Here is an 18,708-nt window from a genome sequence, read left to right as displayed (position 1 = left end):
TATTCTTTCTTTTACAGTTAATCTTCAAGACTCTCTGCCTCCCTACACTCATATTTTAAGGGGCATTTATTTGCCAAAAAGGGACAAAATACACCATAAACGAAGATAAAGATAGGTTTTACTGCCAGCTTTTTCTTTAGATATTGTGATAGTTACATTTTGCCACGATAATCATGTAGTGTTGAATACTGATATCAAGACAGCCCTGCTCCTAACTTCAGTTGTGCTGAAGTGATGAATTCAAGATTAAAGACGTTAAAGACGAAGGAGTTTCACAGCCCCGTAGTCCGGTGGTACTGCAGCGGATACTTCTGTATCTTTTGGCAGACGGCAGCAGGGCGAACGGACAGTGTCAGATTTAAAGTTTGCCACTGAGATGTGTCTGTTCGTGTTTCTCTCGAACACTCATATCATTGGAGGTGAGACTTGCCAAAAACAACAGATCACCAGCTTGGCAGATGGATACACTTGTTTGACAGATAGATCTGCCCAATTCACAAAGAGATTTCCTCATATAAATGTATTTATTCACTGAAAAGCTTAATGACTAGACTGCCCCTTTCAATGGTCAAAGAAAGATCAGGACTCATTTAGAGATGTTCATGTGCTGTTAACATGGTATAAATGTGTCAAAGATGATGCTGCACTCCCCTTTACCCACACTGTGGTAACAAACCTCAGTGTGTCTGTAAAAGCTGGCTGGACGTTGGCCAAAGAGACCATCAGCAACCGGTGGCAGTCTGCCTTAAAAACAAACCGTGCAGAGCCTTTATGATGATATCCTAAATAACAGCCACAGGACACGACTGAGCAAACATGACTGACGTGCTTCAGGCAGCCGTTTTTTCTATTCAGAGCGGCTCTCTGGTAAATCTGTACAAATATGGCCTTATATAGTTTGAATGTGAAGCTGTAGGAGTAAACAATGCTGTTTGTTTGTTTGTTCTCCCCAGTCGCTGACCTCTTATGGTCTCATATCACACACTTTTAAAACACAGTCACGGCTTCTGCTCGCTTTCTGAACGACAGCGTTTACAATCTGATGCTGCTTTTACGTTTTCCTGCTACTGCCGCCATTCCCCCCGCTGCTCCCCATGGTTAACAGGAGAGACCCCACACTACCATATCAATCTTTCCTCCATCTCTTTCCGTCCCCGTCTTTTCTTGCTCTGTCTGAGTCTTTCTCTCTCGAGCTCATTTTTAAGCTCCCTGGCTGCCCGTCTGGCAGGATGTCAACTATTGATTTATACAGGCAACATTTTAGCGATGATGGCGGGCTTATGGGTTGTGCCAAACGCAATACAACAAACAGGAGATCAGGTTTCAGACAGGCTGGCTGGCATATGTGAAGAGGAAGAGAGATGACAGCAGCCATTACTGTAGTGTTACAATAGAGGACTGCACGCATAACAGGGAAAGTGCCCTGCTATAGGGTTATACAAGGTGCAGAGAAGGGACAAAATTATGTTTCTAAGAACGAGTAATTTAACTGAATATTATTTTGTATTACATGCTGGATACAGGTTTCATTTCTCCGTGTGGAGTCAAGTTCAGGAACTAATTTTTACCAATATTTAGGTATCAATTTCCAACTTAAAGCCTGTGAAAACTTCAAATATGGATCTTAAACGTACTACAAGGAATAACTGGTTAAGAAACCGTCCTGATTTAATACTGACTTTAATACTACTCTATCACTTACATACACAAATGAGAAATACATTGCATTTTCCCATCTTCTGTCACTCTTTTTCTGAGGCGAATGCACAAACCAGCCAGATCAAGATCGTTGGACACAAGGCAGTTTGTCCACAGGGGCCGCCAGAATCCAAACAATGAACGTTCCTTATAGCAGCTTTAAGTATTTTTCTCTGAAATTAGATTTTCATCACTAAATAAGCAACATTCAAAAGTAAAGCCTCTCTGTATTTTTACATTTCATGATAGTAGGAAGGTGAAAATGTTTAATTGTTTAATCTGAACTATAATGCATCATAATTATACAAGCAAAATGTGACAAAGTGCAATGGAAACAGTCTTACAGTAGTAAATCATCAATCTGTGTGCAGCAAGCAGGAGTTTGTCTCCATCTTCAAATTCACAAGATGAAACAAGTTTCCTCCTTTGTTTTTGTCAAGAAAGTATAAGGAGAGCAGTTTTCCCAGGGTTGAGGTTTGATTGGTGCTCGTTTATTAACGCGTCCTCTTCTTCGATGACTTAATAACAGCCGACAGGAGCATTAACACCACCAACTGTTAAACATGAACATAAACTTCTAATATTTGCATCACCTTAGAGGATGGACATTAATTTGCATCTTATTTTACACATTTTCTGGATATTCAGTAAAAAATCTGACTAAATTTGGATCGAAACTTGACTCCAGTAAGGCGCTGATTGAGAATAGATGTTTTTACAAATATTCTGTATAATTGATACGGCATGATCAGTGCATTTTACAGGTCATTTACGAACATATGACATGATTATAGGCAGATTAGTATTTGTGCTGTGATCAGGGTCTGTGCACTGAGGCCATTTAAGAACAGAACTTGCTTGTGTAACAGAGCCTGTTCGTTGCTGACTCACACTTGACTGTTATGACAGTTTGGTTTGGTTTTATAGATTGTTCCCTGACTCTTTAAATGGTAAGCCGCCTCACACTGTAATGTAAAAAAAAAAAACCACAGGTGTAACTTCACGCAGTTAAATGCACGTACAGTCCGTTCTCTGTCTTTTGGCTATGACAGAAGTATGAGCCTGTGCCTGGGCTGCTTAATAAATAAATCAAGGGGAGGGGAGAAAGGCCCTGAAAAGTAGCACTTAAACAATTATTACCCCCTTGTTCCGCTGAGGCTACTACTTAATATTTGATGACTCCTTTCCTTTCTTCTTCCCTCCTCCTCCACCTCCACCTCTCCTGTCGTTCCTTTTGCTTTTCTGGTCAATGAAAAGGTCAGGCTCCCTCAGTTGATCTCTGTTATTTAGTGTCAGGAAAAAACAGGACCACGTTTTCTGAGAAGTGTCACCTTGGCATTCAGATTACCATACTGAAGGATGCCCTCTTCTCCTTTTCGGGTAATGTATTTGTGCATAGATTTACAGTAAAAGCACCAGACTGAGCTGAAGCTGAAACGAAAGGGATCTTTTTTCCTGCATTTGTAACATATGAGATCAGTGACTGACACAGAGGAAGAAAGGATTTGCAGCAGTAGAAGCCGAAAGGCTCAGAGTGAATTTGTGACCAGAAGTTCCCAAAAGAGAAAATACATAATACAAACACATTACTTTTGTCTTTAGGTTGTCTGTTGATAAGCTTTGACTTTTCTTGACCTCTTTCCGTCTGTCTGAGTCTTTTATACATACATACACACTGACTTTTGGTCATCATGTCAATATCTGAGAGTGAATACAGTCAATACAAAGGAACACTGAATGCATGGAAAATAATATGTTTCTCTTGATGCTATATAGGAATTTGTTTCAGACAAAATGATGGAACGATATAAGGAAAAACTGGATTTTCTAATTGTGTTTTTTAAGTTCGCTTTAAAAAAAAAAAAAACAGTACAAAACACACAAGAATCAGTTTAGTTGTCATGGGGACTACTACCTGTGAAAGCAGTTGTATAATGTCCTCTGTTCCCCTTTAATTCAATTCCACCTGATCTAATATAAAATAAAAACATATTTAAATCTGCTAGATCTGGATTCCTATTTGGATCCACAACTGCACCGACTCATAGACACAAGTAGCCTACATAAGTACGCCCGGTTATATCCAGTCTAATCTAGTCAGTTAGGGTACTGTTGCATTGCTGCAGGTCTAGGGTCTGTGTGTAAATACCTGCAATATGTCAATTTCTGAAGTGTTTTGGGACCGTGCTGCATGGTGATTCTGCACTTAGAATAAAATCAGTTGATTGACTGATGTGTAACAGCTGAGTGGATCTGTGATAACATGGTGCATCATAATCAATACAAGAGAACATTGTATTGTAACTGTAATATACAACGCTACATTCATTACACAACAACACAACAAAAATCCAATTCAATCCCAACCACAAGAGAGAAAATGTGTCCTGACGCAAAGAACACACGCACGAACAAATATGTGTAAAACCATCAATGGAGGAATACCATTAAACTGAATGAATCCAACTCAGTCCACCACCATCGGCCACTAATCTATACATGGCAGACTGATCATCGGCTGACTCTTTAACAATGCCCCTTTAAACTTGGACCGTGTTGGTCTTAATCTTAAACTCTCCATTTTTTTTCTGATTGGGTCTCTTTGGTTTGGGTCTAACAGATCTCAGATTTCTTTCAGAGACGGTCTTGCTATTTTTGAAAACGGACGTATGCTGTTTTGGTAAAGGTTTTCCTAAACTCCATTCGAGATTGGGTCCAAAAGTTTGGATCGAACCAACCTGTGAAGAGAATGTGTAACAGGAAGCCGTCAGTACAAACTGGGGGCTGGGTGTTTGAAAGACATGGCGGAGGGCTGAATGAAAGAAGATATTGAGAAATGTAGGATCCAGCAATGTTGATGCACTGATTTGATTTCCTTGTAACCGCTCCCTCTGGTTCAGTGTTGATCCGTCTTGTGTTTAAATAGACTCGGCATCAGCAGTGCCGGCTGAGTATGTGTCCAACAAACCCAGCCTGGGCGTACGTTGCAGATACATCAAGTTAATGACATTACCTCCCTGTCAATGCTAACGCAGTCACTTTACTCTGTTAACTTTACTTAATACTCTCATCCTCCTGACCGGTCTTTATCCCCCCACCTCGTTACGGACTTCCTTCCTGTCTCAATTATCCACTTCCAGCTCACTCACTTACGACTGTCCTGTAAGACTGCAGTTGTCTTGGCGGCTCCCAGGTGTGAATGTGTATCAGGCACTGACAAAGCGAAGCCTATGCGGAAGTGCCTTAAACTGTTGTCCAGCAGGGGGCAACTCTACTGGTTTCAAAAAGAAGTTTGATTGTATGTAAGCTTACGAGAAACTGACCCTACTTTTCAGTTAATTTCTCACCTCATTAAACCGTTTCCTGTTGAAATGTTGGTCTCAATCATTAGTTTCAAGCCTTTTTCAACACAGCATGATGTTCATTTGGTACATATTGGTTCCAGTAAAATAGACAACAAAGCAGGGTGTGCTTTGGTGTGGCTACCTTGTGGTTGATAAGTCGCTACTTCAGTGTGTCCTCGATTCAGGACATCCGCCCCAGATCCACCCCACCATCCAAACATGGTAATTTCTGGCTCCAAAAAAACACAAGACAGCAACACAACCCTGGATTTTAAGTCCTTGTAAAGGCTCTTAAAATGTTGTCACTCATACTCTGTCTTTCTTTGGCAGATATTTCTGTGTAATGATCTTCCAAGTCACAGTGAGATGAAAAGATTTAAAACAGTCACACTCAAAATACATGTGTAAAAAAAAAAAAATGCAATCTTACAGCATTGTTGTCTCATTGTAGATGAGTCAGACGACTGTGTTACGAGGTGGCAAATGAGGCTGTGAAAATCTTTTAACAACTTTGTTCTGCACACACTGCTTCAGGAGCCCAATATGCAACTGCTTCCCCCTGATTTTTCCTGTGTGAACGTGCCAAATTTGTTTTCTTCAGAATTCGCTGCTGGCTTTATTTATTTATTTTTTTTGCAGCAATCAGGAACAAGACTTTTCGTGGCTTTTTACCCTTTAAAGGAGGTTGTAGTGACAGAGAGGCAGAAACACAGACTTTATATTAAGAATGAACAAGAATTATTTGTATGACATTGAGTCATCTTTAGTCTCCTGGTTAAATGTGAGGTCTTGAGCAGACGTTTGGGTTGTGTAGTTAACACTAGATGGCAGTCTTGGCCTTAGACCGCAAACATTTCACTTCCAGGATCAGGCAAGGTTGACTTGGCATCGTCACACTATGGTGAGTTTGTGTGTGTGTGTGCGTGTGTGTGTGTGTGTGTGTGTGTGTGTGTGTGTGTGTGTGTGTGTGTGTGTGTGTGTGCGCACGCGCATGTGCATGTGTGTGTCCAGTGACTCCTGCCTGACCACTTAATTCTGTCGAGCTGGGATCTGAAACCTATCAACTGACACTTTGTTGACAGTGATGACAGATAAAGCTCACTCTCTCTCAAACACAGACACACACAGACACACACGCACACACACACATGTTTTACTCCGTTACACTGTAGTTGACCCCCCCATACTGACAGTTTCAAGGAGGAGCGCTGCTTGGTTTGCTGAGGTCGTCAGTGAGAAGTGGTGTGAGTGTCATGTCTAATATTAAACAGATATTATTTCTCCATGCGGCTATCAAAGGGTTTAAAGGCTACGCTGACAAACATTGACAGATTTCAGCCTTTGCTTTCCTTTAGCCCCCTGAAAAATGAATTCTGGGTTCACTGTCATCGCTTTCTTAGAAAATAAATGGCCTCAGGGGTAAAGACTGCCATCCCACTGACCCTCCTCCGGAGCCACAGACATTGTCCAGACCCGAACTCATTTATTCATCCTGGGCTGGACGCTAAAAATATAGTTGATTCCCAAGCTCGGTCACACAGATGTCTTTAAATATTTGATGTCAAAGTTGCCAGCATCTTATTTTGGTGTGGCTTTGGTTGAATGATTTACACCGACAGTAAGATGCACTGACAGAGAAACTGAAAATGAAGTTCCCCTTCGGTTCTTCTTTGTTTCAGTTCTTTAAGGTAGCTTATTTGTTTTGCCCGTTAACTGCTGACGGAAATGAAACAGCTTATAGTTCCAAATCTAAAAAATCAAGATTTATTTCCTATTTATTTATTTATTTTCCAGTTAACCCTTATGCCAAAGTCCTTTCAGCCAAGTCTTGCCACTTGGCAACCATCTTGATAGTGCCCCAGGGCAGTTATTTTGGGTCAGCAAGACCAGGCCCCCGATCTAAATGGATCAGGAGTGAGCCAGAACTTCACTTTCAGTGATCGCGGACATTAAAACTGCATGAATCGAATCACTCGTCAAATCTCTTAGAAACTGCTTTACAGGTGAGGTGACTTTTCCCCAGAAACAAGGTTTTATAAAGCTTTTCTCTGACAGGTTTTACTTCTATTGCCACGCTGTGATGTCAGCTCAACCCATCAAAGCACTTGGACAAAAGCAAGTTTGATGTCTGAATGACCTCACCTTTCTTGGTGGTCCCGTGCATTAGCAGGATATCCTTCTAAACTTTTTCTATTCAAAATGCTTCCAGTGGTTTGTTTCCTCTCCTCTCTGCTACCATACCTCACATACCATCATACTCATACTGCAACTAGTCATTATTTCACCATTCACTATTATATTAATAGTGGAAATGCACATTATATTAATTAAATTTAAATAAATCCCAACAGATATCATCCCTACCATACCGTCTTATCTTTGCAAAGCTTCACTGGATGAGGAGTGAGGTCTATTTGTGGTTCTCTGTAATATCCAGGTCTGTACACCTGTGTGTACCTTTAAGTACAAAAACATGTTGTTGTTCTTAAAAAGCTATTGGAAATTTCTTCACCAACATGTAAGATGTACTCAGATCCTTTACGCAAGTGAAAGCAGTTTTTTCAGCAAAATGTATTTCAAGAATCCAAAGTACTTTTGCTTCCACTTCTGTGTTTAAATGTAGCCTGTGACTGAGAAATAATTCATATTATTATATTTCTAATACTGATGCGTGCATAGGCAGCATTTTACTGTTGTACTGTAGCTGGCTGTATAGTTTTAGCTACATTTATCTGCAGTTCAGTATTGTTTTGACCAACCTAGGGGTCTGGCCCCTCCTTCAGGTCACCAGATGGATCTGAGGGGTCATGAGAAGGGTAATGAAAGAGGAAAGTATCCAAAAATATACTTTTATTACTTAAAACATTCTCTAACCTGTGTTTTTTTTATGTGAGATAATGTATAATTTTCCCTCTTTTTGCCTCAAACAGTTGGTTATTCACTCACAAAACATCTGGAATGTGCAGCGGGCCCCACGCTGCTCTAATGTGAGGGGTCACGAGCCAAATAGCTGGAATCAGCTGGTTCAATCTCAACAATGTGTTGTATTTTATGAGCTCATCATATGATTTGTGTATCTATAGCTATCAAAAAAATGACTCTCTTCTCTCTCTTTCAAACTCAATGCCAACTGAAAGATGTTCTGAGTTCTGCTTGAACGGAGATGGACAGCGAAAATACTCGCGTGCCAACTTCTGGAACCTCACAGTGCATCGTATCATCGTTACAATATATGACATCTTGGCACCAGTGGGGATTTGAAACCATAGGTTTCATCTTCTGTAATTCATAGGAGGCATGCGTTCGACCAGGTAAGCTATTTATCAGCTTCCCTCAACGTCCATATTTAGTTCCAAAGGAAAAGGCTGTCTAACGGCAATGTAAAATACCCCCAAAAAAACATAGCATACACTTAAACGGATATATATTTCTTGGGTGAGACTTCTTTAGGGTGGCTAAAATATGTCTGCTATTATGATTTCAGCAGCAGAAAGCCCTGGGGATAAATACCTCATACAATCCCACATCAGAAGACCCGAACCTGAATCAATTTAAAGGACAAACACTGTTTGATATGTGGCGGATCCTGCCACCTTTCAGCATCAAACAGTGTGTTGGGGACCTTATTTTCCTAAGAGAACAGCTTGTTTATTCAGCTATGGCAAAGAGATTGTATTATCACCTCATTAATATTGTAAATATTAAACTTCTGGGTTTGAGTTTCTTCTTCAAATCTACATAGTGCCCCTTTAAGTGAAGCTGTATTCCAACCACTGCTGAAAACTAAACCCCTTCCTGTCCATTATATGTTCTGGCCCTGGCCGCTGTGTAATCTGGTGTCTGAGGGTGTCGGACCCGCCACCCTTTGACCCCAGCAGCGCCTTTTAATCTGACGGAGGAATGAGAGGCATTCTTCAGCTGCTCTGCTCGCGGGAGGAGGAAGGAGATGTGGGAGGGGAAGTAGCGACGTAGTAGTCAGTCAGTCAGTCAAGTCAGTCAGTCAGCGAAGTTTTCCAGCGACTCAAGCTACCGCGCTCTGAAACTTTCTGTCCCCTCGACATGAGCTCACTCGGCGGCGGCTGCAGGCGGGATTTACGCGGCGTTAGGCGGCCGTGATCACGGGGTGGATCTCGGGGAGGGGGCGCGCTCGGTGCTCCGGAGAAGCTCAATATGGGTCAGACCGCCGTGTCCGCCGTGTCTCAGCCTGCGAGCGGTGAGTGTGTGAACTCCCTCCTCTCTGTCTCTCTGTCTCTCTCTCTCTCACACACACACACACATTCCGCTATCTGTACCCAGGATGTCTGCTCGTTTGTCTTTTCGTCGGACAATTTAACTTAAACTTCCACCGAGTTCAACACGAACGGAGCGCCTAACGGTTTTCATGCTAATGTGAAGTTAGCTAACCGTTGAATTAACTCACTTGCATCACCTCACTTCACTGCCTGTGTGTCTAAATCTGTCGCCGGTTGTTTGTTAGTTGCCCAAGAGTGAAATAGCCAGTGTTTTTTTTTTTTTTTTTTTTTTTTTAAAGCAGGATGTGTTGTGTAACTTATAATAGCTCGCATTGTTTGCTGCCACTGCTGGCTGTTCTTTTTTTTTTGTTTTTTCTATGTGAGTTTTATGTATTTAGCAGGCTAAAGTTTGACACGAGTCCAGAGAGCAGCTTTAAGTTCTGAGCCGGTTGTGTTTACCCAGAGGAGGGCAGAGGTGGAGCAGAGGGGACTACCTGAAAAATCCAGTCTAGCTCAGTGGATTTATACATTTAAATCACAGACAGGAAACCTGTTAACTGACATGTCTTATGTCACCAAGTGGGTTTTTCTGTCTGTGTCGAGGCTCCGCAGGAAATCTCATCACTCATCAGTGAGTTTTGACAGCTGCAAAACTCAAGAATTTGATTATGTCCAAGTAAAAGAAGAGCTGGGGTACCACCCATGGGCTGCAGAGATTAACTGAAGGAGCGTTTGGTCAATTAAATGTCAGAAATCACAACAAGGGGTCGGCCGATACGGCTTTTTCGGGGCTGGTGATGGCTGATGTTTTGATCAAAAGTTCACCCAAAAATGAAATTGTCGTCACACTACATAGTCACCCCTATGCTGATGGAAAGAAGGGTAAAGTGCTGTGGTCCACAAAAAGTCTCCGGTATTGTTTAACTGCAAAAATGGTGTCTGTCATCCACTGAAGTAGATTGGGACTCATTTTAAAACATGAATAAACAACCAATTAAACTTAAAATGACTCCATAAAGCTCGTCCAGTGTAATCCTGCTCACCTTCCTCACAGAAGAAATGACCAATATGGGCTTTTCAGGGCCGATACCAATAATTAGACACAGAGAAAACAGATATTTGGAACTGATATTGATTTACTGTAAAAATTAAACTTTGTGTCAACGACCAGAGACCAAGTAGTTCAATTTACTGTAGCAGTGTACTTAATTACAATTTTGAGGTTCATTACTTGAGTATTTCCTTTTTCCTGTACTTTCTGTCTACTAAATTTATTTGATACATTTAGTCACAAGTTACCTTGCAGATTTATAGGCCCATAATTGTGACATGTAACCAGTCATATTGTTGTGTCGGGGGAAGTTGCATCAGATCCAATGTATCACATTTTTAATTTAGTTTATTTTTAGCAACAATCTGACGGAAAAAAACCCCAAAAAACCCCAATACCGATAATCAAAACAATACCGAATATCAGGCAGATAATCATCCGGGACTGATAATCGATCTACCCCTAATCACAAGCCCAAGAGGCTGAGATGCTGTTATTAAATAGCTTTATTTGTCCAACAAACAGTACAAAATCAAAATACAATTTGTGAGCAATGCTGTGACATGGAGAAAAGCGGCAAAATGCTCACAAAATAGAGCTGTTGGAAAAATAATTCCTTTTGAAAATTATCAAATAGTTGCAGACTTTTTTCTCTGTTGGTTGACTATTTGATGATTCTAGGGCTCCAACTAACGATTATATGTGTTAAAATATTCCATTATTGTCACATTAGTGATATTTCTGCTTGAAAAACGATTATCAAAATAGTTGCATCACATAGTTGCCATCACTTGACTCAGTTGAAGTTTAAGTCACTAGAGCTCGACAGATACATTGATTGGCTGATATTATTGGTTGATATTGGCCTATCGCAGATCTGTCGACATCGAGAAAATACGTTGGTCGATATGCAAAAAAAACATCACAGATGTCACCGATATGATGTGTACCTTCACGCCACTTTTGGTTCTGTAGCACCCGCATGCTGTATGAAATGACGCACTGGAGCGGCTATATGTGCAGGTGCTGCATGGTTCAGTGTGAACAAACAAAGGCAATGTAAAGTTGAACCTTCGTTATGGCGTTAATGCAGAACCTCTGCGTGAAAAGGGCCACAGTTTCACACCTGCGGCAAGAAGTGAATGCAAATGGCTGCAATTTACTAAATGGTGCAACAGAAAAACAGCAGGTCACTGCGTCCCACATCACTATGAATCACTGCTTTTAGAGGAACAGCCATTTTAGTAAAGAGATTGGTGACGAATAAAAGTAAAACCAACACAGTGCCAGCTTCAGTTATCTCCTTGCTGTAGATTCTCAAGGTGTCAGAGGGTTGAACGCTGTTCTTCTCATTTGATGTTTTGCTGGTGGTAGCTGTAAAGACGCCGTATTGACATCAGTGCAGAATCTCCCAAATGTGTTCAGATGGACCGAGACCTGTAAGATTTAAAGGTCTTGATTCGAGTCATTTTCAGAAATATGTGACCTCTCGTCTTGTATTGGGCTTGGTAATAAACCTCAGTGCTTTTTAGGTACTGACATCAGCATTGAACTCCTAGTCTTGTTTATTTCTTCTTTAATTGGATGTCTGCTCCGTAGCCTCTGGCCATATCACACAGTCTTCCTCAGCAAATAGAGCTGCCACATTTGTCATATCCGTCAGTTCACCTGCTCTAGAAGATCAGGTTATACTATCGAAAGTTCAAGAACTGCCACTAAGTCATTATTTATTTTTTTGTCAGCTGATGTTTCCAAGCATCTGCACTCATTATGTTTCTCTGTTTAATTACTCAGGTTTCTCATTTCAGTTGTCACCAGCTGGACTACTGCTGACTGCAAACATCACTCACAATAGTCAAAGACAGCAGATGTTGCATACGTACTGGAAACTTAAACAGGAAACAGATTGCCTACTCTGTGGATGTGTTTTTAGTTACAGAAAATACTTTCAATGACTTTTGCTTAAACATACTTTTACTTGATGTTTCTCTTATATATGTTACAGGTTTCCGTGGCTGATACCAAGGCATGTTTTTCCAAAAACAAAACTAAAATGATGAGGAAGGGAAATGTTACTGTACTTTGCATAATCCTTCAGAATAATGCTATTTTATCACTCTAATATAGACAATAAAACTTTCATTCGGTCAGTGTACCAACTTAAATACTCCGCAATACCATAACACATAATCCAAGCTCACTTTGCAAATGATGCGACCCACGCTGATTGTGAATCGAACTTGGTTGTCTGCATCATCATTTCCAAAAATCTCAGTCTCTGCTCATCCAGACATAAACATTGAACAGTTTCTAATATCTCTACCCTGGAAGGAGTTTCCCAAAAGCTCTAAAATGCCATTTACGTGTGTACAAAAGGCCAGAACGCATAGAAAAGCCTTGTTTTAACCAATACTTGTGAACTGGTGGACAGGGCCTGAAATAAATGAACTTAACTTGAGTGATTCCAATAACAGCACAGGAGTGTGAGCATGTGTTGTGCCTCAGTACTTAAAAAAAAGTCCCTGCCATCTGCAGTCTTCACTGTGTCCATGAGCCATGAAAGAAGATTTAGGGTAGTGAGGTAAAAGCAATGAAGAACATCTCTGTATGAAAACAAAACTGGACCGTAAACAGTATTGCATTGAAAGTAAAGCACAAACTGTTCTGCAGCACACTTAGCCAACATGTGTGCATAGGAACCTGAGCTATAATAATGATCTACATGCTCTGCACAGCTTCAGTATTGGTTACATAATGATGCTGTGATATGCTTCTAAATGCTGAATGTGCAGCACTTAAGCAGGAGAGGGAAGTGACTCTGTCATCGTCTTATTGAAAGATCATTAAAATGATATCCTCTGAGCCTTAATGAGTTATGACTGTGCGTTCAAACACTGTAAAGCTGCAGTTTCCTGTTTAATTTCTTTGTGAGGTTTTGCTCTTGACTTAACCAACGCTGCTCGGTCCTGTGAGTGTCATGAGTTAAGCAGAAGTGTGCTCCTCTGGCTCATGTTGGAGAGAGATTTGGAAGAAATGACCCAAGTGTTAAAAATGAAGCCAATGCCCAGCGCCGCCCATCTCTCCGCTCTCATCCAACACCTCCTGTTGCCTCATTTTCTTCTTCTTTCCTTTCTCTGTTTATGCCCTCCTCTATTCTTTTTGCCCCACCTCAGTTTCCACATCTCCTCTTGTTTCTCCGTTTTCTCTTCTCCTCTCTTTTGTCTCTCTTTCCCTCTTTCTCCCCCCCTCAACCCTCTTCCTCTATTCATGACGCCTGTTTCTTCCCTCCCTGGTGACTTGTAGTGAAGGAAGGAAGCCTCTCCCTTTCCCCTCCTCCTCAACACATGTTCCTGCTATAACGTCTAAAAAAAAAAAAAACTGCTGCTGGCTATGTCACAATACAAAGCCACTTTAACCCTACAATGCCAGGCAACATGTGTCACCCGTATCATGGAAAATTTATTAAAAAAAACTGGACAGCTGCTAAACCAGCGTAACATCTGATATGTTTAGTGTAGTTGCCCTTTACTGAACAACAATAATGTTCACTGAATAAGTCCTGCATGGGATTACTTTGTCGAGATGTCTGTCGTGTCTCAAGTAGTGTTTCTGATGAGCCCACAAATTTCCACAGCTGCTATGTATCCAAACCCTGACTCACCCTTCTAGCATGACATCTAGAGTCATCTGTTTGAAAAAAAAACGCCCCCGTGCAGTGTGGAATCATGGAGGCGAATCAGCAGTTGTAGAGCGAAATAACATCCCTGAGTTAACCTGAAGTGGATTGGAGCCACGCTGGTGCTGTTAAAGAGCTGTAGTCAGTGTTGTTTGGGTGAAAGTCCGGTGCTTTTCTTAAACAGATCTCTCTTGCCTGAAATGCAGGATTGCAGTATAGCTGCAAACGTTTGCAGTTGTTGTGTAATTCATTTTCATTTTCAGAATAGAACGTGGTTTGCTTAAACACAATATGAACCGAGGCCCAGCTGCCATTATTCTTCTTTTCTTATAGAGTACAAGCTGGTCTTTCTGTGGCTTTGAGCTTATTTTCATTCTTTAACCGTTTGTTTCCTTATAGTGGCTCATGCTGTCACTTCCTTTGCTGCTGACACTTGATTTCTGTATTTATTTCTCACAGGGTGGGGTGTGTGAAGGGAGGCAATGTGGGTGGATGGGTGAACGTGATGCTGCCATGTAGTTCAGGGGCGTGGTGCCCGAGGGAACATCAATAAATCACTTTAAGAGTGAATCTTACTTAGGTTTAGGCTGGTTAGGTTTAGGCACAAAGATGAATCGGTAAGAGTTGGGGAAAGATTCATGCTCGGGCTAAAGTAAGTAGATGGCTACTTGGGTAGGTTCCTGTAAATATTGACAAAGTATAACCGTATGAAATTGTGTTTTTCTGTGAGGGCAGTTTGTTTATTCAGTCATGAAAACGAGAATTGCACCTCAGTATAAAACATTGACTTTTGATGGGAAACAGGAAACAAGCTGCATTCTCCGGATGCTTTATTGACCTTCCATCCACCCTGACCTCATGGACTTTGTCTCTCTATAAAAGTGTCATCTGACTTTGTTATTTGCTCCTTAAATGTCAATACATTGTGATTTTGGGGCAGCAGGCAAGAGTAGTAGATCCTCAAGAATGGGTATCCTTTGTCCATCCTCCCACTTTAAGAACTACTGGTCTGGAACAACTCCTGATAGGATGTAAGGGGGCTGATGCAATTGCAATATATATCATGCAAACATTTCTCTGGAAATGCCAACTTATTATAAAGTTTAAAGTTTAGATATGACAATGAAAACACTTTCGGTTAAGTTACACGTGGGTCAAAGGCAATTATATATTTTTTTTACCAGCACTGAAAAAAGGCCCGCATACAGTGAGGATAACGGAGTCACTATGCAGAAAAAAAGCCAAATTCAACAGCAGATATGATGACAGTTGCATAAAAATCAACTTTATGGTGACTCAGGATGCAAATGCTTACAAGACTTTACAAACACTCTCCCCCACCGCATCTCCCAGTCCGTCAGATAAATGATAGCTCCTATTTGGGCCATGTTGTCAAAAAGGTTGTGAAACCCCTGGTCTAGAGGACATGATTACTGGATTTCCTGTGGACAAAAGGAACATAACTGATGTTGAGATGAACACTTGCAGAGTGGGGTAAGGATCAATTGAAAGTATAATAAGAGTGGCTGACGAATAACTCAAAAAACTTGCACTGCATGTGTATGTCTTTGGAATGTAGGCTACTAGAGAGGTTCATTTCCTGTATTGCTACACGACGCATGACTCTCAAATCTTCCGCTTTTTTTCAACCCACTACCCACTAGTTTGTCTTACCAATTCAAGGATTTGTTCAGAAAGAAATGAAAAGACGAGACATTTGTCATCTTCTTGGCCGATTCTCGTCCCTTCCTCCCTCTTTTTCCTATTTTCTTTTCTCTGTTCTCTAACTTAACAATAATCTTTCTTTGTCTCCTCTCTCCGGTTTGTGTTTCATTTCTCTTCTCTTTCTTTCTCACTTCTCTGCTCTGCGAGTAATAAGTCTGTCGATTGTCCTTGTTTGGTTCCCACTAGAGGTTTAATAGTTGGGATAATGGTGATGATAATCGCTGTTACTGATTTTCCCATCATTAGCGGCACAAAGCAGCTGCTGAAATGCACCTATTGTTGCGATTTGATATCAACACAGGAACAGGAAATGAGAGTGTGTGTGTGTATGTGTATGTGTGTGTGTGTGATAGAGAGAGAGAGAGAAACAACTAAATTGGTGTCTGGGGAGAGCATGTACTGCGCTCTGCACTGCACTTTTCCATGTCTTCGCTCTGGGTTTTTGTGCTCTTAATTGCAACGTTGTGTATGTGCATGTTGTTTCTGCGACATCCCTCAGCAGGGAGGGTCACGAGGTGATCATATCCGGTTGAGAGCACTCATACCTGCATGGTTTTCTGTGATGCTGTGATTTATCACCCTGCAGACCACCAAAATGCTTTAAATCTTATCTCCATATTTGATGTAATTCAGTATGCTCTTACTGAGACAGTACATTGATTGGCAATCCCCGGTAACCAGCAGTCAGAGGCAATTTACGCTCCTCAGCTTCAGCCCATATCCATAAGTGAGGTGTATTGAGCACCAGATGGCCACCAGCATCTAGTGTTGGCATCAACTGTCTGTCAGCGCTGATGAGAGGGTATTGATTGTTCTCAGTTCAACTGAAAGTTAGGAATATGGTGTTGATCCACCGGTGATGTCCAATGGGAAAATATTACACTTACAGAGTTTGTTTACCTTTCATGCAGTGGTTTTGGTGGTCTGGTTTAGCTCACTAATAATTATTTCCTGCCCATTGTTGAATGTGCTGAGCGTCGGGATCATCCAGCCAACTTTGCTGAGTGTGTTTGCAGCTTTTGGTTTGTGTGAAATCTGGGACATTTTTTTCTGCTGACCATGTTGCTGCATAAGCCTCTTTGATATAATTGGAAGAAAACGCTTCAATGTTGCCTTTTAACAAACCTTTATTATGCCTCTGTCAGTCGTTGTTGAGAAGGACATGAGCCGAGATCAGGTTGTCTGTGTGAGGACTTGTTAAGACTTGACTGTAACATCTTGACCCATCAGCAGCCACAAAACAAATATTTGATTTAGTCACATAATTGTTTATTCTGTCAGTCAAAGGTCAAGACTTGTCCTCTGATAACTTGGATATGTCAAAGAGGGACATTACTTGCACAAATCCAATGAAACTGTGCTGAGCTGCATAAAAAATGGATAAATTGATTCAAGTGATGTCCCTCGTAAGCGCAAGTTGTAGTTTTAGTTTTAGAAAAATTAGCTGTGTGGGGTTAGACATAAGTGAGCTCTCTAGACCTCTGTAGCTTGTTCATTATCATGTCTGATTGAGGCTAGTGGCTTGGGGCTACATTAGCCACTACTAGCATAACACAGAATCTCAAACCAATGCATTATGGGAAATGTCGGCACCAGGATCGACGCCACCAAGGGTTAGGGAATGCGTTGAATTTAAAAGTGTGGTTTTGCTTCATTCATTGTGGTACTAAATTTGTCCACCATGAGTCTAACAAGGTTATAGGAAGGCAATGCTAGAGATTCAACATTCACAAAACTTTATTGTGCATTGATGTAGGCAACAATGGAAATGTATCTTTCGCTGTTGCATAGCTCATAAAATACATACAGTACATATTAAAACATCAAATGCCTTAAAATATAACACAATACAATAAGTAATTGCATGTAGTAAAACAAATAATCTATGGAATACTCCTTTAACAAAATGTAATTTTAGGAAGTTAATTCAGTCAGCACATTGAGGTTGAAACACAGCTGCTGTTAGCACAGTGGATGTTTGTCCCTAAAAACTAATTTCCTACAATAACTTCTCCTCCTAACTGAATGAATTAAGTAATTCAATAGAGCAAATTGGTAGAATCAGGGGAAAAAATGTTGGACGGTTGTATGCAGAAATGCTTCTCTTCATCCCCCCTGGGCTCCCTACAGTCAGCAGACTGCAGCAGTAGTTGTTATGTTGCTGAAAAAACAAAAAAAAACCTCTGCAGTGTTTCCTCTACATTCATTTAGGAGTCCTAAATCCTAGCCGGCGCTCCTTCAAATTTCTTTTTTTTTTTTTAATTGTCGCAAATACACCACCCCCGCATCATATCTCCACCTTCACAGCAGGGTCCTGCACTGGGTCGGGTATCGTGAGTGCTGAGGTAAACTAGATAACTATCTTGCTCAGTATCTACTCTTTAGCTTAAGAAAACTTATAATAGATTTTATAAGTTCAATAGACATTCGCAAAATAAAAATATTGATGGCCAGCTAAGGTTACGTAACATATCGGTAGCTTAATTAATTGAGCCCGGTGCCAACTCAACTCAGTGTCGCTAACGTGAGTAAACTAATTGATAGCATTAAGCGAATATATACACACCATGATGTAACTGCTGACTGCATTTTCAGATGAGCTTGTTCAAATATTTCTCAAAGAAGAGAAAGACACCTGATGAAGATGACGCTAGTCAGGTATCATTAGCCTTTTACTGACTCAAATGATGATGGTTAGATAAAAAATTGTGTTCACACTTGTAATCAGATGTGATGTGAGTGTAAATTATCTAACGTTAATGTTTTATGTAATCGTATAAGACAAGTAACATTAGACAGGAAGGAGCAGTGGAACAAAGTGAAGGAGAGCAGAGTACAGCAGGGGGAGAGCCAAGTGAAGGAGCAGGAGAGAGAGATGAGAGTAGAGGAGAAAATGAATAAATAAAAAATAATAACAAATACAACAATAACATAATTTTATTGTTGTATTTTTGTTATTATTTTATTTTTACACTCAGCCTT

The 18,708-nt window shown here is 40.8% G+C and overlaps 1 protein-coding gene across 5 annotated transcripts in view; it reads left to right on the top strand.

Annotated features, from left to right (window-relative positions):
- The window catches only part of phactr2 (phosphatase and actin regulator 2), a 50,806-nt gene that overhangs the window by 14,369 nt on the left and 17,729 nt on the right, over positions 1-18,708 (top strand). The window contains exon 1 of one of the 5 annotated variants that reach the window (XM_030442837.1): positions 8,953-9,255. The exons of 3 other annotated variants lie outside the window; for them this stretch is intronic. In XM_030442837.1, coding sequence (XP_030298697.1) covers positions 9,213-9,255 — 43 coding nt within the window. In that variant the 5' untranslated portion in view covers positions 8,953-9,212. Of the gene's footprint in view, positions 1-8,952; positions 9,256-18,708 lie in introns of those variants that run through there. One more of the 5 variants, XM_030442840.1, reaches the window with a different exon arrangement.

The sequence above is a fragment of the Sparus aurata genome, chromosome 15, assembly GCF_900880675.1.
Source record: "Sparus aurata chromosome 15, fSpaAur1.1, whole genome shotgun sequence".
In the NCBI taxonomy this organism is placed as follows: Eukaryota; Metazoa; Chordata; class Actinopteri; order Spariformes; family Sparidae; genus Sparus; species Sparus aurata.
Note: the sequence above shows the minus strand (reverse complement) of the source record. Positions and strands in the feature narration are given on the sequence as shown.